This window comes from Coturnix japonica, chromosome 1 (genome assembly GCF_054131305.1).
Source record: "Coturnix japonica strain WE chromosome 1, WE-NBRP24, whole genome shotgun sequence".
Taxonomy (NCBI): Eukaryota; Metazoa; Chordata; class Aves; order Galliformes; family Phasianidae; genus Coturnix; species Coturnix japonica.
In genome coordinates this window covers 165,969,510-165,997,239 of record NC_140663.1, presented here as the reverse complement: position 1 = coordinate 165,997,239, position 27,730 = coordinate 165,969,510, and the positions used below count along the sequence as shown (strand labels likewise).

General features: G+C 40.0%; 2 protein-coding genes across 2 annotated transcripts; both read right to left on the bottom strand.

The window, feature by feature from the left end:
• Nucleotides 1–660: 660 nt before the first annotated feature.
• On the bottom strand, nucleotides 661–13,993 carry LOC107308380 (stromelysin-1-like). Its single transcript, XM_015852248.3, has 10 exons — nucleotides 13,782–13,993; nucleotides 12,775–13,016; nucleotides 12,540–12,688; nucleotides 11,445–11,570; nucleotides 10,768–10,929; nucleotides 10,464–10,617; nucleotides 8,670–8,803; nucleotides 8,020–8,179; nucleotides 6,778–6,878; nucleotides 661–6,124 (listed from the first exon to the last, which is right to left on the bottom strand). The coding sequence occupies exons 1-10, from the start codon at nucleotides 13,881–13,883 to the stop codon at nucleotides 6,024–6,026; spliced, it is 1,431 nt and encodes a 476-aa protein (XP_015707734.1). The 5' UTR covers nucleotides 13,884–13,993; the 3' UTR covers nucleotides 661–6,023.
• A 5,738-nt stretch (nucleotides 13,994–19,731) lies between these two features.
• Nucleotides 19,732–26,047, bottom strand: LOC107308400 (interstitial collagenase-like). Its single transcript, XM_015852268.2, has 10 exons — nucleotides 25,882–26,047; nucleotides 25,485–25,729; nucleotides 24,888–25,036; nucleotides 24,660–24,791; nucleotides 23,671–23,832; nucleotides 22,877–23,087; nucleotides 21,587–21,720; nucleotides 20,886–21,045; nucleotides 20,248–20,351; nucleotides 19,732–20,059 (listed from the first exon to the last, which is right to left on the bottom strand). The coding sequence occupies exons 1-10, from the start codon at nucleotides 25,984–25,986 to the stop codon at nucleotides 19,959–19,961; spliced, it is 1,503 nt and encodes a 500-aa protein (XP_015707754.1). The 5' UTR covers nucleotides 25,987–26,047; the 3' UTR covers nucleotides 19,732–19,958.
• Between the last annotated feature and the right edge of the window lie 1,683 nt (nucleotides 26,048–27,730).

Genomic DNA, 27,730 nt, shown 5'->3' with positions numbered 1-27,730 from the left:
TTTGGGATTTAGCTGAGTATTTGTGCAATTTCAGATCTTCTAGGAAATCCCACCTGACCTCCAGCTACCCTGCAAGGATGTAGGTCTCCATACTTCCCAAGTTGTGGCAATAAGCCTCAGGTGTGTGTCTCAGGTATGGCCAAATGAATGATCCTCTGATGTAGAATCAACTTCGTTTTGATGCACAGATATCTCTATATGTAATGTAGAATTACCTCCCTTTTTGAAAATTGATTCTAGGGAGTCATTCTATTGACCACATGGAATGGATTTTAAGATCAACAGAAGCTGACTATATTGGCTAAGTTTTTGTGGAGATAAGAGAATTTTACTCATGTGGGGTATGTGGGCACCTATAGTATAGACTCCCAATTTGAGGAAAGCATTTCTAACTGCAAGGACAGCTAAGTACCAAAGTAGATTGCCTGAATGGGCTGCAAGCTTGCTACTGCTAGGAGTTGTAAGGCTGAATTTGGTGTTGCTCTCCATGCCAGAGACACTGCAGAAACCTCTGTAGGTTTCTCCCAGTACAGTTTTCTGTGTGTCATTCAATGTCATAAAATGGAAAAATAAAGACTGGAGTGAGATGGGAAAAGGCAAATATGTACCACTCTCCTTTATTTCTGATACCTTGTGAGGGTTTGATCTGAAGAGATATAATGCAGGTTGAAAATTTTATTGTTCTAGAATGATTGAATTACAGAATACCCCAAACTGGAAAAGACTCACAAGGATCACTGAGTTCAGCTCCAAAGAAGTTGAAAGTACCCTTCAGGAAGTACTCAAAGTAGTTTCTCAAGTATCAAGGCAATATGTCTACTATATAATTCTACTATCACAATGGTGCAGCATTTAGCAGAGCAAATACTAATCCTGGATAAGAACATTTCTTTATACTTTCTAATGCTCATCATATATTTTTGTGGAGTTATTGAATAAAAATAATACCAAACATTTCAAAGCAATAACACAGTGCTGGTCACTGAAATAACTAGGAAGATGATTCTGGAAAACAGCTTTTACAGGCATAAGAGGCATGTTTAAACACATACAAACAAAGAAGGCATGCAGATTAATTGGAAGGATCCAGGGGCTGCAATGGGAACATCAGGAAATCACAAGTTACAGATTGTACTGGAAGGTTCTTCTGCCATGCACATTTCTGCAAAAGGTCTTTTGCCAAATTTTAACGTGACCAGAGGATAGTGAGTCAGGCAGAGGGTGGGAGGGGACATCTGGTTATCTTCCTGGAAACTTTAAATAACTTATTTTTTAGGACAGCCAGTGACAGAATTAGGGAGTCCTGGATTCCAGCACTGGCTGTGGGAGCCACTTATGTGCTCACATAGTCATCGAATGAAAATCATAAACAACATCAGGAAGAGGAAGCAGAAGCAGTGTCTTCCCTCTGTCTAGGGAATTTCCATCATGTTGGGCCACAAAGTCATGCCCCATTTCACCATCTGCATTGGCGTCCCACTGCGTGTCCTATGGCACATCCCCTTCTTTCAGTCATCTGTTCTTCCCATCACACAGCAGTTAGCATCTCGCCATACTATCCTTTTCAAGGAAATTTGAAAGTGCCAAAATGAATTTACTGAGTGCTAACTGGTGTCTACACAGTCCCTCAATTTGCTTGTGGGCCCATTTGTGTTAGACTGAATGACTAAAGGCTCATGGAATCATTGGATATCCCAAGTTGGAAAGGGACCCATGAGGATCATAAAGTCTAACTCCTGGCTCCACACAGGGACACCCAATAAACAAACCCAATGTCTGATGTCTTTATATAACCAATGGAGAGAGAGGAATCTGGCACTTACCTAACTGTAACTGTTGGTGAGAGTCAGCCCTTGCCCAGACAACAAGCATCCATACTATACTCAGTTTACCTTGAATCACCCACCAGGTGCTGGACCCATCTGTTTAGCACAGATAAACCCAAATGTGATGTCTAAGAAAGGGAGGAGTGATGCTGTTGTGAATAAAAGGCCATTGTTTTCAGGAGGGGTTTCCATTCTTCCCCCAGGCAGTACAGCCTTATGACTCTGTATTAGCAATAACTGTACTTAATATTCATGCACTTTTTTCTTGACAAAACAGCACCTTTTTTGCTTGTCATGAGTCAGGAGACCTCTAAGTATTCCTTTTCTAGGCACCCTACTCACTCATTCTACTAATTAATTCCACATAGGAGTACAAGCATTGCATGGGCCTGTCTAGCACATTGATCTTCCAGGTTTATCCACTTTTCAGCACTGACTGAAAATGATCTTTAGGCAGAAGGATAAAAGAACAAGTATTTTCCCAGGATTGTTTTTAAGCCTCCAACAGTTTTCTGTCCCAGTGATTTCCACTGACCTTGTGTACAACTTACCTATAGCTTAAATGCGATTCCTCAGGATAATGCCCTTTTTCCCCATTTATATACGAAACATTTTAAAATCCTCTAATGGCTTTAACTCTTGTCTTGCTAAGGTGAAACTTCAATGTTCACTACTGACTAAACAATGAAAAAATAAACTCACTGTGTGAATCATAGTGGGGTTTCCCTAAATCAAAGTCCCTCACAACAGAATTACTATAGAAAAAGGAACTTTGATTGGTAGTTCCATATTTTGAACATTGCAAAAAGGAAATAATTCATAGCTCACAGTTCAAAGAATTGTTTGTTAACATAATTTGTCACATTTATACTTGCCATTTTTTCCCCATTAACAGGTGGCACTAAAAAGTACAGTCGTCATTCTTCCAGGAAGTACTTCTCTGTCCTTTCTGCGCTGTTATGCATACCCTAATCTCTTCACATGTTTCCAATATATTTCAAGGGAACAAAATAAAAATCATTTTACACAGCCAGAATGTTATTCTGAAACAAGTTCTTGTCCTTGGAGGATGTCACTTTTTCTGGGAAGACTGAAATATCAGGGATATAAATCACATCATTGTGTAGCGCAGTACAGCTGGTTGCCAGATATTTTCCTCAAGTTAGAAAATTAATTAGGACTTTTCTCTTAGTGAGCCATGTACATTTTAATACTGATACGAAAAAGCCGAAGGCAACCATCCAACTCATTTGTTTTGAAGTTTGCACAATCTTGTGATTTACAATCAGCCAATATTGTACATGCCCCAAGAGTGTATCAGTCATGCCATTTTTGTACCAGGATGTTGGGCTAGTCAGTGGCTGGAGTACAAGCGTATAGTTCAAACCACACTGAAGTCCAAAGGCCACTGAGATAAGGCTCAGGGTATTAGGTCCTGAATCAGCTCAAATTATGCTACTGTAGAAGAGCAATTCAGTGTGGTGGCTCATCAACTGGGGTAGTGTCTGAGTTACACCTCAGTGACTTGCACAACTGTCAGACAGGGCATCATCATTGAAATCAGTAGCACTTCAAGTAGATGGGAAGGAGTGCCACTTTTCATGCCAAGTACCTGTTTCCCAAACACATTGGAAATCTAATCAGATTCTTCCGCCCTGCAGGAATTGCTGCCGGGGCTAAGAAGCTGTTCTGTCCTGTCCTGGGCAGGATTTCCCTGCTGGCAGGCAGGTCTTGGGATGCCTTCAGAACTGACCTCACCAGCTTGAAATCCTTCACCTCTAAACATTGCAAGTGTCTTAGAAGACGTAAAGTTGTGAAAGTTAGCCTGAAAGAGACAAAAATAAGAGATAAAATTCCCTCCACTAATCTGAATATTCAATCTGCACATACCTAGTGGCTCTGCCCCATTTGGGATGTACTGGAATTGCTACAGGCTCATAGACTCCTGTCTGGAGGCATGGCACTAATGTTAAAGCATCCCACTGTGAGCTACCGCTAGTGAACATGCAGGGTCAGTTGTTATGCTGACAGGGAGCAAGGGATTGTTTTCAGTCAGCACCATTTTTATCATCTTTGTCTATTTTACTTATGTGGTACTTTGGGGTCATCTAGTTATGAATTTCCAAGTCATTGCACAGTGAGGTTTTGTTCACTACCACACCTTAGCTATTTTGATAATACATAATCATATCAAGAACAGTATCAAAGGAGATTTGTGCCTACCGGTGAGGATGACTTTGTTAAACCAAGAAAACCAATACAAGGTATGAAAAATAGCCCCCTGAACAAACTGTTTTTCTTGGAGCACATACTGTTGGGCCTTCCAGGTTGGGCATCCTGGATTATGTTTGATCAAAGTAATAGGTAGTAGGTAATAGTCTCGTGCGGGTTGGAAGGGACCTTAGAGATCATCGAGTCCAACCCCCGGGATTTGAGCCTCTGTGCTGCAGAGCGGCACTTCTACCACTTGCGCCACAGGGGGATTCGAACACTCGGGCCCTGGTGTTGCAACGCGGCATTCCTACCACTGAGCCACCGGGGCACACAGTACTATGGAGTCCTTGGTGAACAGAAAACAGATACATTCAAATATAGAAAAAAATATCTTCCAGAACAAGACAGCGACAACAAAAACAAATGAAATGTTTGGAGAAAAATACACTATTAAAGAAAATGAATTCAGTAGGAGAAAGAATCAGTTGATAGTTTTGTTCCTTGGGAAGAGAATTTCATCTTTGGCCAATCTTGATGCAAACAGGCTGGAAATCTGGCATACATAGAAATACACAAGAAACTGAGGTAAGGATTTACTGAAACCCTTGGTCCAAGTGTGCCACAAACAATGAATGTATCAGCTAGGAGTCTGGGTCTCAAAGTATACCTCAGAGAGTACAACATCTGAAACACAGGTCAATAATCTTTGGTGAAAAATTCTGTTTTCACAAAAATAATGAGGCTGACTTGCCAGTAGTGCTTGAGATTTTCAAACTAAGGATTGGGAAGAAAAATAAGACACCAACATACTACAGTTAAACTAATAAACAAACAAACACCAAACACTGAAATTATTTAAAGACAGATAATAGTGGAGTCAGTGAAACTCTACTTCTGCCATGTATCAATTTCCTAAGCAGTAATTTGCATGATCCTCTGTGCATGTAATAGGTAAAAAGGAAGCCCCATAAATCATCAAAAAAAAAGAAACAGGAAATATTTAGGAGTCAGAACAATCATGACAGTTCTATGACAGGCCTGCATTGCTTTAAGAATTACAATCTCACATGAAAGAGAATATTTCAAAAACATCTAAAAAATCAGAGCCAGAAGCCATTATCACAGTTAAAGTAACATGACCTAGTGAAGTTAGCCCCAGTGGCAGTGGTATGGAGTGCACAGCTAGGAAGAGAGTGGTAGGGAGAGCTGAAGGAAATCACTGAAATCCAGAGGCAGAGAATTCATCGAGAAAATAAAAACATATAAAATATGAGCCAAACCATCCATGCATATTTTTGGCTTTTCCTATTGTAGCTGATGAACTGATTAAGACATTAAAATATCTTGTGGTTACAGGACCGCTCAGAAAACTGCACCAGAAACATGAAGAAAAAACAGAATTAAGAACAGCATGAGTCAAATAACAAGGAACAAGCTGTCATCACTGAAAGATTTCTTATTCAATTCCAACTAACATTAAAGTTAGAAGTTTTGAACCTATTTCTCTGACTTTGTCAATGTCAGACACCAATTAGACCTATTCATTTCTTATTTTTGGAGGTGATACAACTCAAATGCAGGTATGGCAGCATCATTTGCACTGTTTGCTTCAGGAAAAAATAGCAGTTCTTTTCTCCTGCAAGACTGAGTGTGTCTTACTGTGTTTCGGACTTTGATGAAATGCAGACTAAAGGCTTATAGTCTAAATTCCCTCTGGAGCGTTCCATTTGAACAGTGGCCCTGCTACTAGGGGCTTTAAAAATACGTGAGCCATTCTGATGTTAATTATGTACACATATATACATATCAGTATGCTAAACATTGTTCTTCAGTTATTTACAGAAGCACAGAATGAATATGCAGGGCATGACGTATGATGTCTGAGTCTGAAGCACTTATATGTTCCATATAATTATAAAAGAAATAGTGTTTACAGTGCAAAAACACCGCATTCTTTCCTACACCAGTGTAGATTTCCTTTTCTTAACAAGGAAACCAGAAGTCTGTCGTTAGCAGGCGTGTTACTCTCTTCTTATGGGGGTCAAACTCAAATTGCTTTCTTCCTTGAAAGAAATAAAGGCATTCTAGGGGAAAAAAAAAAAAAAGGGAGGCAGGTTAATTGCATTATTGTAGCTGTAAAGCTTAATACACTTTAACAACAGCTGGAAAGAGTTCCAGAAACTTTGCATATTTTGCATACACTCACACTGCCAACATGCCAACAGTATATGCTCCCAGGGATAATGTTTGCAAAGTGGTGCAATGCAGCTTGGGATCACTGCTCTTCAGTCTGTCCCATCATCTCTCTATTGAAATCACATCCTCTGTCATGCAGGAGAAGCTAGTGCTAATTATTATTCTCAAGGTAATGACATGTCAGGATGTGATAGCCTTGCTCACAGCAGGTAGACCTTATGCTGCTGAGACCTCAGTGTCTTAACTGGTACTCCTTATGACATGAGGTACATATCAACATGAATGCAGATATTTCAGTCTGTCTGTTAGGGATGGGTATTTCAACTGTGAAGCAATTTTCAACCCTACATCAAATGTTATTTTTCAGGGGGGAAAAGTGAAGCATGCAAGAGCTACATGACTGTTCTGGGATATCAGGGGTCAGCCTCAGGGCTGCAAGGAGCCTGCAGAAGAGCCTCTATCTGTCCAAGCACTTTCAGTCCTATGAACCCAAGAGTCCCTGGGTCCTTTAATTCAGGTTCACTTGTGAACAGAGACTCACTTTCATGTTGAAAAACAGCATCAACTTTCGCATTAATTCCTGGAAACGCATCTTTTATCAGTCTTGGCTTCCTGTCCATGGACTGATTTCTTTTATCATAGCTGAGAAAAACAAGAAACAACCTGATGTCAATTAAAAGTGCAAACAATTATGATTACTTCAACCCACGTCACTACTTCCTACCCAGGGAGCCAAGTTCACTGAGGACTTTCAACAGTATTCAGATAACCTTGAAATCGGAGGTTCATAAACAATTATTTACTCTATGGCCACACAGGAAGAATTACTTCTGTTTACATCATCTCAAAATGTGACTAAGAATACTTAATATTTAAGCCATCGTCACAAATCTGCCCTTTTTTGTATTGTTTTATTGTTAAGAAACTGTAGATAAGTGCTAGATGGAAAATCTTATTTCAAACGTAAGTTACGTTTGTAAGATTATTAAGAGATTGTTTTTGTGTTCCTTCTCTGTAAGAAATTTTTATTAGAAAAAATCTGATTTTTTCTTAAGTTATAAGATATTTTAAGTTATTTTACCTAAACTACCTACAGCAGGCTTTGAATTTTAAGTGAAATTCAACTTGTCTGTCAATGCTGGAATACTACAGCATACTTAATAACAGGGTTGAAAGCATTTTATTTCTGATTCGTTTATTCAGCAAGAGCAGATACATCAAACAGTATCAGGAAAATGACTCAAATGAAGCTATTCAGGCTGAGATTTTTAGTGAAAATGTGGAATTGTAACCTCCTGCTCAAATCAGTGGTTTGTAGCTGGTTAGTCACTCTGGGATGCACTCTGTATGTATGATGTACATGGAAGACAGATGTTGTGTCATTCACCTTCAAAAGCTGAGGTTACCTGCTGCTTCTGATATAGGAGCATCTCCTTCAGCTGTTAGAAATATAGGACTGCAACACAGATCTGAGCAGCTGAAGACCATTAGTCTGCAGCTTCATGAGCTTTCTGTTGGTAACTGGCAAGAGGGGGGAATTCTCCTTCTTAACCTACAGGAGTGGCTTTGATAATAAGACACATGTCATTATTGTTCTGTCAGATTCCATGACATGATTTCTGGAGCTGTAAGATGGCTTTTTTTCCAAGGCAAGTAAATTTATATAAATAAATGAATACATAACATGATTAAATAGCTAAAGCACTTGAAAGCTAAAAAACATTGTTTCATTTCTCTTGCAAATATTTCTGATCCATTTTAGGAAAGTAATAGATAGTATCACCTCCAAAATTTGTTCTCTGTGAAGTAATATGCTTTCCCCTTATTTCTGTCATAAAAAGCAGCATCAATTTTGACAACATCCTTTGAAAATCCAAGGATTTGGAGTTTTTGTGGGTATCCTGGTGATACGGTTTCTCCTCTCACAACCCAGAATTCATTCCCTATTAAGAAAAGTCAATGAAAACGTGTTATCAGGATCTTCTAGGAATTATGTAAACCTTTTCATGAAAGCTTATCTTTTAATGAAAAAAAATAACCAATACAGAGAGATAATACTGATAACTTGAAAATATTTTACATATTGTTCTGCAATCCAAAAAACTCAAGAATTGTAAAGTGCACCATATTTTACAAGAATGAAAACTTCAGTCTCCTTCTCTATTCATCTTAGTTTTTCACGAGCTGGAAGCAGACATGCTATCATTTTTAAATTCAATACTTATATCTCCAGGGAAAAAAAAAAAAAAAAAAGAAAAAGACACATAACTAATCTTGGTTAATGTTCTTGTTATCTGTGTGACTGAATTACAACAATTCATTGGACTAAATTAAAATTCGTGGAGTGCTACAGACAAGAGTGTGTTTTTCAATCCAGACATGATTTCTTAAGCTACTAGGAGAGACAGCATTGGAATGTAGAATACATTTTACCTTTAAAGAGGAGAATTTTGTCTTCCTCAGGAATCTCATATGCAGCGTCAACACCAGATGGCAGCCGTGGCCAGAGTAAAGATACCAAATCAAAATCAACTTCTCTGACTGCAGGATGCTTGCGCCAAAAATGCCTGATGTAAATATAGCACAGGCTTTGTATACAATCAAACATTTATACACACTAATGAAACCACATCATGGCAATCAGGACAGGATTTAGCTGACTAAATGCAGTTGTGTCTCCTGTGTTAGTCACCCTAAACTGCTTCTAACAGTGGTGGAAAGAATGTCATTTCCATGGTGAGGATTCCTTTCTTCTTGATGCAGACATCCAAAAGAGGTCAGATTAACCGTTCCTCTAAAACAGACATTATTTTCCCATTATGGAGAAGATGACTAGAGGGACCCAGTTCATGTCTAAAAGGCAGTTTGGAGTACAGTTCCGGGAACAAATCTCTACTCCAGGATTATCGGCACCAGCTGAGAGAAATGATTGCAAATATCTTCTGCAAAATAACACAGTTTCTGGGTTTGTGAACTCAAATCCTTGAAGTTAAATCTCCCTTTAATGCTGACTTTGAGGGGAGCCTGAAGCAAGGGGAAGCACAGCCCTACCTCTTGCAAAGGAAAGGAATCACCTTGCTTGTGGTAGCAGTGATAATGGGAGGACAGTTGGACTAGATAATCTTGTAGGTCCTCTCCAGCCTTGTGACTCTATGATTCTATGACCCCTTCTCTCAACTTTTTGGGCTGACATGCCTTTGAAGATGGGCAACTTACCTGACCTTAGCACTGAATTAATTACCTTTGCCTTTTATTATTGTACTAAGTCACCAGTGCAGGGACTCTACAAAAAGGTGTAATGTCAGGACTGGTAGAACCTCAGATATTTCAATGCAAGGATAGAATGAAGCTGCTGACAGTATCAGAGCTGGCAGTGCCTTTCTCTGATACTGAATGAATTGGATGACAACTATGGAGACTTGCTCCAGCCTAAAATAAAAGCTCCCAGTAGTTTCATAACAGACATTTTTTGCTCATCCTGTTCATCCTATTTCATCTTCCTTCTCTTCTTGTTTCTCCACCACTTTCTTCCTTTTTGCCTCCAATCTCTTACTCAGAATTCTTGTTCTTCACTAGAATTTTAATATTTTGATGTGGGAGAGGTTTCTAATTCTTGAGGATAATTCTTTGGTTGTTTAAATCAATGAGTAATCTTGAAACACTGGCAAACCCAAATAAGATTCACCAATTCTAGCTTTTATTATAGATTCCACTATTAAAGATTATTGAAGAGGTGAAAGAATTACCAGCAGAGGGTAAAGTAAGACTTAAAAGTTAACAGTTAATACAACCTTCTGTAATAAGTAAGAATACTGTGCATGTTTCAATTGCAACAGCCAGAATCAATGCCTCCCGCTCTTTGGACTGTGAATTGCAGCTTGCAGCCACTCAGGTGGATTTTTCTGCAAATAGTAAATGATTCTAATCCACAAATATCCCCTGTGAGATCTAGGCACATCTCTTCAGCTGTATGGTATTGCCCAAATGGTAAAGTACTGACAAGACCATGATCAGCATCACTGAGGTATTACAAGCTGTGGTTCGTGCAACAGTTCTCAAATTAGCCCTTTACCTGAAAGCTCAGATATCAATTTTACCTTAACTCCTTTCAAGTCACAGTGAGAAATCCTAGCATAAGAATGTTCTGGATAAAGTTGTTTCTTCTGTGCTGTAGGGCATAATTTATAAATGATACATGGCTATTTTGGTTTCTGAAAGCTGACTTACTTGTCTTTAAAGAATATTATCTCCCCACGGAAAGTGGTGACAGCATCAAAAGTCACATCAGGGCCACAGGAGTTTGGCAGAACAGGTTCTTTTGACTCAGTTTGGTCTTTTATCTCAGCAGAATCTCTTTGGTAATTCGAGGTGTTAGAAGGTCCTAAAAGAATCAGTTAATGGAAACATTAAAATGCAAATTTGTTCACATAAATCCAGTACCCAAAGTTACTGAAAGGTATTCCAAAGGGTTTGAAATTGCAAACTGATAAATACTTTTAAATACAGTAGCTGATAAATAATTGGGAATTACCATAGAGGGACTGAATGCCATTAATATCATCTTGATGAAGAGGGAAGACTGAAGGGTCAAATTTCCTATAAATTGGGTACATTAGAGCATTGGGGTCTTTGGAATGGAAAAGTCCAAGTGAATGTCCAAACTCATGGGCAGCCACATAGAACAAGTTTGCACCTGAAAACAAGAAACAAAAAGTATAAAAGGAGATACATTTCTTTTCATTTATAACTCAAAACGTGCAGGCTTTAAGAACTGCTGTCAGAACTGCTTGCCTGCAAAAGCTGGAAAAATCAGTTGGAAACAAAATTCATGTCAGAAAGAATCGTAATGAAATTGTTAGAGTAGAACCCGAGGAAGCAGTACTGCAGAAGTTAGCATGGAAGAAGAACCCTAGAACCATACATGTGACATAAATGTGTGGGGAGAGGGTGGAGGGTTGGGGAGAAGTTCTCTGAGTTCCCCCCCGAGTAAATCTCCACCCAGACCAGGGCAAAAGTTGTACTGATGCCATAACTTTTTAAATCAGAATGCTCAGGGACTGAGCTGAGGGACAGAAAGCAGCTGCTCAATCATCACCTTCAGATCAGCCCCATTTTAAAGCACTTGAGCGGAATGGAGAGACAGACTTTGTGTTCTTGATTTCATGTACACCCTCCTTCTGGTTGGGCTATGAGAACTGAATTTCTCACCTTCTGTGCTTTTGGTCCAGGTTTCATCCTCATCAAAGTGTGCATCTCCACCAAAGTCCTTACCAGGTGCATAGGCATGAGCAACAGACCCTCCTGGTCCATCAAAAGGGATGAAATCGTTGTGACCTGAGGAGTGAGTCCCACAGACAGCTGACTGAAGGCTACAGCAGGTGAGGTAACAGGCTTCAGTTATGCACAGAGCTTTCTAGTCTGCTGATTTCATAAACTTTCGAGATTCCTTTCTAAAGTTTACCAAAAGATCAATTTTCCAAGGTGAAAACGGATGTCTCAGGAATGAAATCTTGGCCTCCTCAAGAGATGGTTGGACATTTATGTATTTACTCCATGAGGGAAGAGGAGGGGGGACATGGTTTTTCTTGAAATACATTCTCTTATTTGCTCTTAAATTAAAATTTTCTCAAGCTCTGTGCCAGCAGCCCTCAGCTGGTTGCCACCTGACCCTGATCTAAGCAGTAACTGAAGAGCTGATGGCAGAAAGAAGGTTGTAGGGAGACTGTAATCCCTACTCTGGAGAACCCTTGAAGGTCAACTCCAGAGCAGGACTTATGAGCATAGACTTAATGGTTATATGCAGTGCCTAGATGTATGAATAGGTACATTTGGGTGGGAAGAGAAGAGCTGACTAGGAAGCATGTGTGCACAGCTGTACATGAAAGGAGAGAAGGTAAACATTCCCTGAGGGCAGTGCCAAAAATACAAGCCTTGAGTATGTCTAGAACTTACTTAACTCACATAAAGCCCATGACTAATCCTGGCAGTGTACTAGAGCTACCCATGCCATGGTGCTCTGAGTATGATTATACTCCACAAGTCCTGAGCCTCCTATGGTTCATGCATGCATTGGCATCATATGCTAGGTATAGATTCAGTGAACTACAGTAACTCACTACATTTACTTTCTCCCTCCTTCTTCTCATCTCCCCCAGACACCTTCAAGAATCATCACTATGACAACTTGGGCAAAGTCTGTGTTTTTCTGTGCACTACATGAGAATAAATCAGAATTATTTCAGGTGAACTGCCTCACACTGGCAGTAGTTGGGAATAATTCATTATGATTATGTAGACTTTTACCTCTGGTTGCAAAGGAGATCATTATGTCTGCATCGCCTCTGTCCTTCTTGACGAATTTCAGTGGGGTCACACGGCTCCAAATGCTGAATGCTTTCTTGATGGCTGCATTGACATCTGCTGGGCGTAAGTCTGGTGTGTAGTTTAATATCCTTTAAAATACAAAATAGAAAAACAACTGCATTCAACTTAGCTACAAAACATGCTGTCTTTACATTAAGGATTCCATTATAATTACCTGTATGTCAGAACTTGTTTTGCCCATTTTGGCTCTCCTGCAAAGGTGGAGAACCCAGCTACATCAGGGAATCCACAGCGATGTTTCTGCACTAGGTCCAAAATGCTGGAATCTGGTCTTCCTGTCACCTCCATCCCAAAGAATTCCTGCATTTCTTTTATTTTTTTGGCCATAGCACTGTTACTTTTCCAAATTAAAGATTCTCCATCTTTCTCAAAGCCGTAGTAATTTTCCAAGTACTTCTAATGGAAACAAAATATTTTAGGACAGCCATATAGACAGACAATATATTAATACTGCTTCAGACCTGTTTGATAATTTTTTTGATATTTTATGTTCCTTGAGAACATGGATAACAGAGCTTGTTAAAGACTGTATGGATGTCTTTCTCTTCATGAGTTCTTTTCAGAAATGCTTTGTGTTTTACTCAGAATACATTCTAATTCGTTATTTGTCTAATAAATTGAATCTTATCTGGTAGTGTTCCCTCTACCTCCCCTGTGCTCCAGGGTTACCTACAGTCCTTTAAAGCCAGCAGTGAAAAAACTGAAACATATGACCAACTACCAAATTTAAGTAGCAGTATCCAACACACCCATAATTTGGAAAAAAATGAAATCTACATCTTATGAAAAACTGCATCTCATAATACCAGAACTCACATAAATAACTACATTTCCACCTGACTACAAATCAAGCGTACACTGACTCAGTTGTTTCATTATTTGTAGAATCAATTAATCACCGATGTAGTGAATGCATCATCCATTTACATGGTTCTCTGCAAAAAATAAAGATGAGTCAAGATTAAAGAAACTTTTGCTATCACAGTACACAATGGAGGTCCACTATGAGAAATAACTTGTTATTCATTCCAATGGAATGTGCAGTATGTAAAGCATTGTAGAGTAGCTCCACAGTTGCTATATACTAGCGTTATTCCAGATACTATAATGGATGATCGATAGTTTCTAGAGACCTCAGCCCCAAAGGTGTACCATCCTCACCTGGATAAGCTGCATGCTTTCTTCTTTCTTTTGCCTTGTGTGTGCAGGAAAAGCATGAGAAAGTGCTGCGTATAATAGCAGGAGAAATTGAAGGTTCTTCATTGTTTTTTTTCTCTTTTCCCTAGGAAATGTTTCTTTGGAGTATGTCGCACACCTGCTTCACCATTATATAGTTCTCATTTGCTTTACGAAGCTTCCAGTCACTCACTGCTTCTCACAACCTTCAGTTAGCAACAGAATATATGCAAAACAATAGTTTTAATATAAAAGGTTGGCACTGTCTTCCATCTAGTTCCACCCTCTTGGAGGTTTCGCAACAAGGAAATATTATTAATGAGGTGATAATAGACATGTAGATCTTTATAACAAGATCATTAATCTTTTAGTTGTTAAACTGTAGCCTTTCTTTCCAAAACCTTAATGCATGTCACTTCTACATTTTCCATCTAAAGTTCTCATTGGAAAGTTCCAACTGAGTTGTTGAAGCACATAAACAAAGAACAAACACAATGTTACACAACTGTAGATAGCAAATTTTTATTTGTTTAATTTTATTTATTTATAAACTTTTCACGTTGTCTGTATAGGAGAATGTAATTTTGGAGATTATTGTAGTACCATCATTTCCCCCTGGGGAAGTCTTTCAGAATTAGAAGTTTAGTGCTGTAATGCACTGTTTACAGAAGCAGTGCTTTGTGCAGTTTTTCTTTGATATATTTCTCACCTGGATTGAACTTCTGTTTGTCTGCAAGAAAACATGAAACCCCCACAAGGAAATGAAAATACCTTTTTCAGCATAATCAAGGTAAAAAATCAGGCTAACGTCTGTATGCCACTGTTCTCAGGAGTGTTCAGCATCAGAACGTTGCCAGATGACTTCCTATTTCATAGTCTCTTACCTGTCCACTGATTTTCAGATTTAAAAAGCACTGAGGTTTTGTAGTGTGAGCTCTCTGATGTTTTTTTCCCTTCAGAGGAGGATTTTCTCTGTTCTCTGTGCCTCCTACTGCTGGTAAGAAAGGATGAAACTCAAATGTGTCCATTTCCTCCATGTGGAAAAAATGGCACCCATTACAATCATCAACACTTGAAATATGCTAATGCAGACCAAAAAGTAGATGTGAGCACAGTGGGGTGGGGGTGGCATGTTTCAGCAGCAGTGACGTGAAAGACAAGCTACATTCTGGACAGCTACGCAGATAGTTAATGAGCGTGGCATGCGGGCTCTTCTTCATTGCTGGTGAAAGTGCATGGCTAATGGTGGTGACTGTGCTGAAAAGCAGTGTTTTGTAGCTAAGAATTTTACTCTATCAAATAGTGTTATTACATTCTTTGTATGTGTTGCAATTTCCATGAAAAAAAAAAAATAGGAGACATAATTTTCAGAGCAACCTATGTGTTTCCAGCATTTACTGAACTCATCTTTTCCTGCAGGGCATTGTGAAAAGCATTTTGAAGAACAGAATGCAAGGTCTTCAGATGGAATGCAGACCGGTCCTGGACTAGCTGGTGGAGCTCAGCAGCGGAGGCTGGTTGCCAAGAGCTGAATTCCTCCTCTGAGAGCAAACACCTAACTGAAACATTTACATCAGGGGCAAAAACCTCCTCCTCAGTCCTGGTAGGAGATGGACATACTCAGGGAATTATGCTGAACAGGGATAACTGAGCTGTTTTCAGGAAGAGAACCACAAGAGAGCTCATATGGGCAGCTTTTGATAACTCTGCTCATATTCTGCTAGGTGTGTCACACTGGGTGGGTGAGATGAATCTATAAACTGAATGTGATGTTCTCCCCATGCAGCTTACACACCCACAGTATCACTTGTAGAAATAACTTCTAGTACTTGCAAACTAACCCACTGAAACATTACAACTTTTTTCACTTCCCACACGCGACACAACTTCTCACCAAGTGTTCAGTGTGTCTCTATGTGTACGGTGTCTCCGTGGTTCTAGTGCACAGAAGTTACTTTCTGACCTGTAAAACTTGGTACACAAATACTCCAAATACTCCTCACTATTCTTTCTATCTAATGGGATGGCCACTAGAGGAGGTTGAGATGATATAGAGGGATATTTGTGAAATTTATGTGATCTTCTGATTGGCATCTTTCTTAAATGCATCCTGTTGCTACTCTGACAACACTTTCCCACTGTTCACCATTGCCCAAAAGAGATCAATCACCAAATTGAACATCTTTCAATTATCTAGAATAGGTCTTATGAAGAAAAATCCACACTACTCTCCTTTGAAGTTGTCTTTTGAGGAGATTTCATCCAGAAGTAGTACAAAATATAAAGAAAATAATGTGTTCTAGCTTGAAGAAGTGAGTGTGAAAGTTATGTTCTCTTCCTTTCAGCCCTTCAAAAAGGACAATCTTTCAAGACTTGCCCTTTCTTCCCCTCTTTCACAGTCAATTTTCTGCCTAGTATGGTTCTGAGCAGCCTCAGCCTGTGCTGCTGTTGAGCAGTGCTTACTTCCTGCCTAGTTCTGCTGCAAACCCTATGACGTCTCAAAAATAAAATATTATTGATAAAGATGAATGTGAGAACAGCTGCTTTTTGTTTTTTTATTTTACAGTCACCTGTTTCCATCACAGTAATGCTAACTCAACAGCAGGACTCCTCTTACCAACGCCAGCTTTCACACCGGTCACCCTTCCTGTCCAGTGTTGAGTCAGTGCCTACTTACAGCTTAATTCATCTTCATTTTCTCCATGATTGTAGCAGTGCTGTCTGACTGTGAGTGGACACTTGCTTTATATGGAAAACCTCCCCAGGAAGATCTTAAATCCTAGCCACAGAGAACAGCATTAGACAGATATTTCCATAATCTCTTCTACAACCACAACAACACTGTTGAAAATCGTACTTCCTCAAGAAGAGGAAGTGCAGTTCTGCCGTGGGAAGATCCTTGTCACAACATCTCCAAAGATTTCTGTGTGACACAGTCTTTCTCCTTCCCCAAAAGCAACATATGATGACTACTGCTGGTAGCACTAAACCAATCCTCCAGCTGTAGACTGAGTGCCTGTGAGAGAGCTGCCTGATGTCTGGATCTGGAGCCTGCTGCTTTGCTGTAGCATTTACAACTTGTGACATTTTTGTGTCAGCATGCATGGTTATTAGATCATCCACCTAATACTCTTTAAGAGCCTTATAAAGCTGTCAATAAAGTCATTAAGACATTTTTGTATGAGTTTTGATGTACAATAGGTTGTGTTTGGGATGATAGTTGTACTGTCAAGAATTTAAGAGGTGATGTTTCCATGCACCTCTACTTTTACATGCCTGGTCTCAGATTCCAGAGTAAGTCCACACACTTAGAAATTCTTATTGAAGTTATATTTATGAGCAAATTTCATATGCTGGTATTTAATGCCCTTTATTCCAGCAACCGTTTATGAGTTATAAAGAAATCATAGCAACAAGAAACTTCCACTTGCTCACTAAGTGCCAACAAGCAGCTCCAGCACTCCTGTTTCCAAAACAACTGGAGTTACTTACTGTTATATCATTTTCCAGGAATTTTCTTGCTTTTCTCAATTCATTTTTTTGGCCAAAATTTAGGACATGGAGAAAGCAGAAGTGCAAATGGAAAGTCCACGGTTAACACTACTCACCAGCTCCTCAGTAAGGGTAAAATTTATTCTTTGTCTTTCTTCCATTTATGGTTCTGATGAGATGAAAAAACAGAGAACTTTCTGGATTATTATTTACAGCAAGGTAACTACCATTCATTTTTCAGATGCAAGCAGTTTAAGCTAGCTAACAAACATCTGGGGGTGAGGCCAATATTTTACTTTCAGTTAGCTGTCTTGTTGGGGTGATAACAGTACCAGTCTTATCTTAAAGAAAAGCATTTTCTTATGCCATATATTATATATATATACAACGTCAATGGCAAGTCATCAACACTATCAGTGTTCTGTGCCTCCATTGCTGATGTGTTCTTTTAGGTTTCCCTTTTACCGTTTTCAATACTCAGCCAACAAATAAGGCCTAAAGGCCTGATTCCTGAAGGTAAACCCGGGCATGCAAGTAGGTGTCCCATTAGGATATCAAAGTGTGTAGGCACTTTCAAAATGAAAGGAAGTTAACTCCACTCTATGCACAAGAAGCACTCACAGAGCCCTGCTTCACCCTGGAGGTACCTAATGTCCTTGGACAGAAATTCTTCTGTGTAGGCTACATATGCAGCACAGACATTTAAGGATGGTAATGGGAGATGTTGAGGCAACACCAGCTGCACTGTGTCTCTGCCCTCCCTGGGCTCCTGCCAGGTGAGCTCACCCACTTGTCAGCTCATGACTTCACTCTGGTGCACCACAGCCCTTGTGGCAATGCTGAGACAGTCAGTCCCTAACAGGCTTCTAAAGCAGGCTGAGGTTAACAGCTCAGATTCTCCCCTAGCTCATTTTATCATCCTGTTTCAGTAATGCTCACTTAGCATCACACATTGCTCACACAGGGAGCAGAACATGGCAGATAAGAGATTTTGAACAGCAGCAACTGGATTACTGACCTCATCAGCCATTCCCATCCACTCCTGCTGCCTTTGCAGAGAAAAAGAAATGGTTCAGAAGAGTTGACTTCCTCACACAATCACACTATCAGATCAGTGCTGTAGGAGATGAGATCAAATCCGTTCAAGAGGAAGATGAATATTAGCCAAGCTTACAGTTGAACAGGTATTCTAGCCACTGAGATATCACTCAGTAGCAATGCATATGCTTTGACAAAGCAGAGCTCAGAGATTATATATATAAGGAAAGTTATATAACTGAGGCCTTTAGCATGGCTCTGCTTAATGTGTGCCAGGGGCATCCTTCAGCAAGCTGGATTTTCACAGCTCTTTTCAATGATGCAGAGGAATCAGGCTGACCTGATGGCTCTTCACACAGTGCAGACTCAGGACAAGAGGGGAAAATGGTGCAACCGCACTGGCTTTTGACTGGCTGATTGAACAGCCTGGCACCTGGCTAGTTTGTACTAGCAGAGGGTGTGTTATGACTCTGCTCACTCTGTAGCATTGCAGTCTGACTTTTGACTGTTTTATTTGTACATACACTGCAAATTAATCACAGCACTTGTTAATGGGTGTTAGTGTATTTGCCAAGGGAATGCATGTCACGACATGATGGACTGCATAGTGGATGAGACTACAAGGAGGTTCATGCTGCAACCCAAATGAGACAAGAAGAGGAAGTGTGCGTGCTTTTGTTATTGCCTTACTGCTCTTCTTCCAGAGGAGTCATCTCCAGTGGTTACATGAAAATCCTGTTTTTTGTCTTATAACTTCATCTTTTTTGCAAAGGGATGTGGTTCTTGCAGTAGTTCCTGCCCAGCACTGGGAGCATGGCACATGGTTGCAACTCAGTAGGAATAATCCCCTTGCTCTCTGGTGGTTACCCTGTGACCATGCTACCATCACTTCTCATCCTGTCTGCAGGCTGTCTCTATCCCCACATGAGTTACTCAGCTCTTCTCTACAGTCACTTTAATCCTGCCATACCAATCTCCCAACTCTGCCCACCCCAAAGCGGCACAAAACTATGTGTCCTCTTAACCCATTGTCATGTTTCCCCTTCACCAGTAGGGATCCATCTCCTTTCCTGCCCTCACCCCTCTTCCTTCATGCCGTGAGGGCAAGGTAGGTGAGGACATAGCTACCAGACCCCTTATCTATGCTGCCATTCAAATTCTCCTGTAGGATCTGTTTCTACTTCATCTGTCCTCTCACAGCTTTCCTGAGTGCAGTCCTTTCCCCAGACTGCCCCTCAGGTCATTTCTCACTGTGCCTCAAATCAGCCCAGAAGCTTCAGATTCTCTTTAACTTCCCTGAGCACTTTTGAAAATGGCAATGGGATGCTGGCTCCATTCAGGCTTGTTTGCAGTTACCCTGGGAGCACTGTCACTAGAGAAGTGAACCAGAATGAACAAGCATTGCTATTCTCCAGCAAAATACTTTTATTACTCAAAACAAGTTTGATTAATAAATACTTGGAAAAATAAATTAAAACTGTACATTAAGTTTTACATTATTAAAATTTTAAATTAGATTCTTCATAGACCGTAATTGCAGACAATAACATTTGAATGATGCTGGTTATAGCCAAGGAACATGAGAGGAACATTTCTGGAGCAAATGCAAACTACCATTATTGTTGGAGATTTCTAGCAATCAAACCAGCTGTTGCTCTTCATTTTACGGACAAATTTCTTGTTCTTGATGTCAACCTCATACTGGTTTGATCCATGGAAAAAGTAGAAATGTCCTGGAATTAGAAGGACAAAGCAATAGCAAATTAATATATAATTTTTGCTTACTTATTTTCTATTTTCCTGGGTGATTAAAAAAAAATGTTTCATATTTGAAACACACATACAGTTTTTTTTTTTTTTCATTGTTTTCATCAGTTAATGGTCTTGTATTTTGCTTTCACTTTCATTTTAATTTACTTACCGTTGTTTTGAAGGGCAGCATCAACAGTGTGGCCAATTCCGTGGAAGTCAGCTGCTATTTTCCTTGGATATCCTCTTTCCATTGATTGGGTATTTTCATCAAAACTGCATAAAGAAATTAATGAAAAGAAGAAAGAATGTAATATTTAATGATAAAACCAGGTGATTTTTTTTTATTAAATAAACCTACTCTGATAGGGAATTAATCAAACACATCTCTATAGGGAACTCACTGAACTGTATAAACCCTGTGTAAAATTGATATCTTTACTGTCATGAGCAAGGCTGTTTTCAGAGCATCAGCTCTATTCCCTGAGCTTGATAACAAGGCTGGACAGTGCCTGTGCTGAGCAATAAGCTTAACTCTTTATTTAAATTGATTAATTCACTTTGACAGTATCCAACCTATGAACTGACTTCATGTTTGGATGTCAGTTTTGGTGTAACAGGATAAGATTTTCCCAGTTGTATTATTAGGGTAAATATTACTGCTTCACTGAACTGTTTATTTAAAAGTTCAATATTTTGATCTCCTTTCAGAGCTTTCTTGATAGGTCCTTCACTTAAAAATCTCAGAGGTGTTTCTGCCCCGTAAGCAATCCTGAATGAAAGAAAGTAGAATGAAGGAATTAGCCTTACCTCCAGTACTTGTTGCCTACAAAGATATAGGTTTTCTTGGTATTTTGATCATGAACAGCAGCATCTATTTTCCTAACGCTTCTGGGAAAGCCCAGGTTCTGAATAGGTTTGGGGAAACCTGGCTCTATTTTGTAGCCGCTGACAGCCCAGTACTGGTTATCTATCAAGAAAAACAGAAAATATTAGTAGGGATCCATGAAGAGGCTGAACTTTTCATCAAAGCCCCAGAACTTTCCACCAAAGCTTTCTGTGTGGTAAAGATCCCTAAGTAGAGCATATATATGGATGAGAAGATGTCCCTTTAGAACACACACAACTTTGATATATTCAAATACTGGACGTTGGGTTTTTCAGTTTTAACATTCATTGTGATATTACAATACTCAATAAAGTTCAGTGTGCTTTTTAGGCATATTTGGAACCTTTAATAACAATGCAGGTAATGAGTTTTATCTCAGTTCTGATCTCTCTCTCCAGCAAGAGTAACATCATATTGTAAAGTACTGCTGGGATCAGCATTAATTGATGACAATAATAGCATTTTGAAAGTTAAAATGGGTTTAAATATTAAGAATATATGCTGTCGTTATTATGTTCCTTCCATTATTATCAGATAACATATGCAAACATATACAGGCTAGTAGTTCTACCATGGCTTTATTAATTCTTAATAAGGACAGATGCAAATGTAAGAGAAATACCTTTAAAAAAGATCACTCGATCCTTCTTGTCAATCTCATAAGCAGCGTCAAATCCAGCTGCCAGTGATGGCCAGAATGTGGAGATGGTGTCATGCTCGATTTCTGAGAAGTAGGGACTTTTGCGCCAGACGTAGCTGATAGAAACAAAATCAGCAGTTTTTCAGTGTTCATATTTCACTATGAGATCATTGGCACAAAAATATACTTAAAATGCTACTGTTCGGATGCTGAAGCCAGTTCTCAATACTGGACAAAGCCATCACCCCTTCTTGTATGGAGTGCTTTACTTAGACCTGCTGTCTTGTAGACATTTTCCCTTTACTACTGGTTACTCTAGTAACACAGAATGGTTGAGATTGAAGGAATCTCTGCAGGTGATCTTGCACAACACCTTTGCTCAAGCAGTGCCATTTAGAGCTAATTGCCTATGGACTACTCCACCAAGGCTCTGATGGCTTGCCCATCAACATGTGATGCCTGTGCTAATGCTGATGACTAGAGCTTTGTCTTCTCTGTGTATCACATGGGCTGGCACAGCTCTGATCTTAATTTCAATTTGGTTACAAAGATTCACTATACATCCTTGGAAAATATATTAAAACTCAAAGTAAGGAGGAATTCTTTCTTCCTTTCCTTTCCTATGTTTTTACGTTACAGTTCTTCATCACATGCTTTAGAAGATGAATCAGGCCCACTTCATCAGGGGAAGTTTATTCAATTGAAACACAGTCACCAACCCAAGAAGTGAATGAAGCCCTAGGCCTGACATGCTGTCCCCTTTCTCCAGAGTGGAAGCACACTGCCAACCCCTGTTACAGTGCTCAGTGTCACAACATACAGAAAAAGCAAGGCCATCTAATGGCAGGGACTCTCAATGAGCAGGTCTGGGCACTAGTTTACTGTGCACCCCTTGGTCAGAGTGCTGCCAAAAGACACCAGTGGCACTTCCCACAGCTCCATGACCCACACCTGGACTGGTGTGATGAGGAAAGTGCTGTGTATAAACTAGCTGCAGGCTGAGGAGTGATGCTGAGATTATTCAGCCTTGCACAACTGTAACAGTGATGATGGATGATGGCTTGCAAGAGTTTACTCACCTGTCAGTAAACCATGTTACTCACCCAGCTCTTGCTGGACTAGTAAAAATTAGCAAAGCTGCCTTACTACTTTCAGAAAGAAATATTTTCCCAAAGGAAAATAACCAAAGGAAGATGAATTACTTGAAATGAACATTATGTTCTACCTTTGTGAGCCTCAGAAGCAGGTGCTGGTAGAAATGAAATCACTTACCTGCCTTTGAAGAACAGAATTTCCCCACGGAGAGTAGTGATAGCATCAAAAGTCAAATGAGGGTCACAGTCCTCTGGTCTTTCTGTGGGTGCCATTTCTGTTGGTTCTTCCCAGGGTGAAATTTGAGTTGGTGCTTCTGTAGGTGCCATTTCCGTTGGTTCTTGTGGGGGAAATGCTTTTGTTGGAAATAGAGGGGATTCCCTCGGTTGTCCTTTGGGAAACAGATAAATGTGAAATTGGATGGTGAAATAGAGTTTTGCATTGCAGAGCTTCAGAGTGTACCCTACTGAGACTAATGCACAGTTGAGTTTATAAATCAGCTAGTAAGCTAATGCCAGTGGAAACTGTGCAACTTAAGTTGGCCATCTGTGTTGATAACTATTATAACAGTCTCTTGCATGGTTTTACTTTGACAAGTTATTGCTAGCTCAAACTGCATTTGCTCAGGGATTAATGTAGAGCAAAACCAATTTCAAGTAGCAGTTGTGCATATGAACATCCCTTTATGGATGGCAAGAGAGTTAATACTGCACTTATAGGCTGTAATTATTTCTTCTAGTAGCTTTGAAGAAAGCTTAAACATTTTGTTTTACTGGCATGGACACAGCCCCACGGATTTCACATTGCAAATATTGACTTTTAGCCACAAAGAGTCAGAGATTTGCACAAAATGTAATCGGGAAATTAAACCTCAATATCCTTCCTGCAGTAGAAATAAATACTTTTTAGCTGTTGAGAGAAATTCATTGTAAATGCTTATCCATTGACCAACAAAAATTATGCCTCTTGCTTACCATAGAGGGCCTGAATGCCATTGATATCATCCTGATGAAGCCTGTAGTTTCTTGTATCCTTGGCCATATATATGGGATACATCAAGGCACCAAAGACATTGGAATGACCAAGACCCAGTGAGTGACCCAACTCATGAGCAGCAACAAGAAATAAATTGTACCCTAGAAAAAAATCCAGCACAGATAACAAACACTAAACAAAATTTCTTCATGACAGTGGGATACACATTCTAACTTCTCATTCGTGGTGTTGATAGAACAGGACATTTTAACTGTCCCAGTTAAGAGATTCTCTAAAATCTTGGAAAAGAAATGAGTTTCCAATTATGAATGTTTGTTGCTCACAGGGGAGCCAGTTGGGGAACATGGCCTTCTCATGCTGCAGTAACGTTCTTGCCAGCAAAGAATCAAAGACTTTTAATGTTAACAAGGACTGAAAATTGGATGAGAATGTTTCAATAATGTGGTCATATTTTAGGCATTGTAAGGTGCATGGAATTCAGTTGGTGACTACTGCAGGAAGGCCAGTAGCATGTGAGCTCTGATATCACCCCTGAACATTGCTGGACACCAGAAAATCTCAAAATTATGCTTACCAACAAATCTGTGGCCCTTTTATTCCTTTGCAGAATTTAAAGGTTTAAATAATTTTATCTTTTTTAAATTGAGAGCTCACTATTACAAATTTTAAGGTCATTCCTGATGGCCAAAATTTCCTGCCTTGCAATGTAATGATAATCCAATTACTGTTGCATGTTAATCTCGTTTTATTCACAAGTGCTGCAGTTATAGTTTATGAATTAACTTCAGAGAACTGTCATGACTGCAGCACAGGTCAGAATATGCACAATCATTTTACTAAGTTACACTGACATTTCACATCTCAGCAAATGTGGGAATTTCTGCCATAGTACCTTTTATTTCGCCGTGTCTTCAAGACAAACACTATCTAATAAAAGACAAGCAATGCAATTTTTAAGGCAACTTACCACTATAGGTGGTAAACTTGGTCCAGTTTTCATCTTCATCAAAGTGGGCATCTCCTCCTATCCCACTGTTGGGGGGATAGGCATGAGCCAGCGTTCCTCCTGGACCATCAAAGGGATAGAAGTCACGATGAACTAAAATAAAAAAAGTAAAAGCAAGTGAAATTTTCCATCAGCTCGTCAAGAAAAAGTGACAATTAGTTATCATTCCCCAGCAAGGGGGGCCCTTACATCCAGAAGCAAAGGAGATCATTATGTCTGCTTCACCACTGTAGAGCCTGGTGAACCTCAAAGGGGTGACGCTGCTCCAGAGCTGGAAGGCTCTTGCAATCGCTTCGTCCACATCAGCTTGCAGCATGTCAGGAGTGTAATTCCAAATCCTGTAAAACAAAACAGAAGGAATTAAAAGCAACCAGAACTATGTCTAGGGCACACAGTACCGAGGTCAAATTTTTAAGCACTGATTGTTATTATTTGTTTGTTGGGTTGTTTATTTTCCAGTTATCTGCTTATGTAATAGGGATTTCAAAGTTTTCTTTCAGAGCTTTCAGAAATCCCAACCGTTACTCTCAGTTGCAACCCTTCCATCCACTAATTAAATTATTTAGTAAGCTCTTAATAAACCAATGTCGCTACTATTCTTGTCTCTTTTATCAGTATTTGGAAGTCTAATGTAAAAGCCACAAATGTTCCCCATGTTCTTGGCCGTGCCACCCTGAATGAGGTTCTTGCAAGAATGCAAGAGTAAATAGTAAAGAACCTGCTGGCATAAATAACCTGACAGACACAAAACTGATGTACAGGGAAACAAGCTTTAATGTATGTTACCTATATGTCACATCTTCCTTATTCCACCTAGGGTTCTGTGGGAAGGTGGTGTATGAGCGGACGTCTGGGATTCCACATCTGGGCTGCTTCATCATGTCCATCGTCTTACGGTTCAGCTCCCCGGTCACCTCCAGCCCAAAGAACGACTGCATTTCTCGGATTTTGTCAGCCATGTGGTTGAGATTCGTTGATTTAAATAGAGAACTTTTATCTTCCTTAAAATCATAGAAGTTTTCCAGATATTTCTGTTGGGAAGAAAATGCAACAGTTTAGAACATAAATATTTCTTTTCAAAGGCAAAGAGTTGTTAGTGAAATATTCCACATCATTAACACAGCATCATTATATTCATTTTTTCTCAGTAAATCATTTTCTATGTTTTGTCTATAGAATTTACCCGAGCAAATTGCATATCTTCATTTTCAGTTTCTGGAGCCACTGGCAAAGCATAAGAGCATGAAATGCACAGTAACCCCAGGAAAGCAAGCATCTTCAGTTCCATCTCTGCCTCTCTGTCCTTGGACAGAGCCCTCTCAAGAAGACCTCTCAACCACTTCTTCTGTCCAAGGCTTACTGGTGCTTCTCTATTTATATCAGTTGCCTGCTGGCTAAAGTCAACAGCTGCATGACTCAGTTAATAACATCCTCTGATTTCCCACAGAAACACAGAAAACAAATTTCATTTTAGAAGCAGGCTAACACATGACCGTTTACCTTCCCTGAAAACCCATGATTTTGCAATCACATTACCGGACAGTAATCTTTGTGCCCCGTCATTCCTAAGCTGGACCGGTATTTTAAGTCTGCAAGTATCTAACTCTATAACTGATCACCTGGATAAAAGGTACCTCGTTTGTCAGAGGTGCTGAAGGGACCTGGTCTTTGTGAGGAACAGCAGTCTGTGATTCCTTGGGGCACCTGGCAGACCTACAATAAACAGCTTTCACCTTTCACAAGGTGGGACTTGTGCCATACCTCAGCACCTCAGGAATGAACTCCTTCCTTCAGTCTGATAGTTTCAATGATATAGACCATAAAACAAATAATCCATTTATTTTCACCTCTTGAGCAGCCCAAGAACCCCAGAGCAGTAGCAGAACCACCATCTGTGCTGCTGCCTCTCCCATAGAATCACAGATTTATGGCTGTATCTTCTTTTTCTCCCGTATTTCCCCCCTGGAAACCCACACACAACACTGTAAAGATCTCAGTAAAGCAGCCCAGATCGTATCTGGGTCTACACAGAACATCAGCCAAAGGTATTTTCACAGCTAAAGAAGTTAGAAATTGCCTTAGAGACATTTGGGGGTATAGAGTCTTCCAAAAATTTTTTAATGCATCTCCAAAATTAGGTGGAAGATGACAATGATTTTAGTTGTAGATTTCAAGTTCTCAGATTTGCTGGAAGTTCTACTCCCCCCCCCCCACCCCCCCAATTCCTTTTCTGAATGTGCTGCATTATGCTTTTTACAGCTGCTGCAGAACAGCCATCTCACAACAACTTCTTTCTCACTGTCTTTTGAAGCAGAAGTCGCATGTGTTGACTTTTAGTGCCCAAATGTAAGTTCAAAAGGAGAAAACTCACCTAAAAATAATCTGCTTGGTTTTGATCATGAGAAAAAGAAGGTAAAAAAAACCCCAACAAAAACACTTTTCCAGCAAAAACAAATTTATTGGAAGCTTCAAAAAACAACCCTGGCACCACAGCAGCTGAGCTCTGCAGTCTGCAAGGTGGCCTGGGGAAAGGGCATGGTCTCCTTCCAAAGGCAACTGGAGCTGAGCTGCTGGGCTGGAGAAGGTTGCACTGTGTGCCTGACCCAGGTCACAGCCCAGGTCCTGAACTACTGAGCCAAGGTACCGATGTTTGTGTCTGAGGCTGCAGTGGGATGAGGGTGGCTCTGCCAAGAGCTCACCACTGTTGTAAAGGAGTGCTCCTGCTCTTCCCGTCCTGGCCAGCATTCCTGCTTTTTCCCCGTGCCCTCTAATATCAAGTGAACCCTCAGGGCATCTGGTTCAAGGGGCTGAAGCCACAGAAATGCACCCCACAAAAATGAACTGTAATTGTTTTCTTCTGGTTCCCTATGGCATGAGCAGAGCACCAGTACAAAGGAGGAGTGTGACAGCACAGATGGGAATAGGAGTCAGCCAGGCATGAAGATGGGATACTGGGCCCTCTCCTTTTGGCAGCAGCAAAGTAAACATTTGCCTGTTTGTCATGGGGCAGCACCCCAAACTGCATTTGTAGC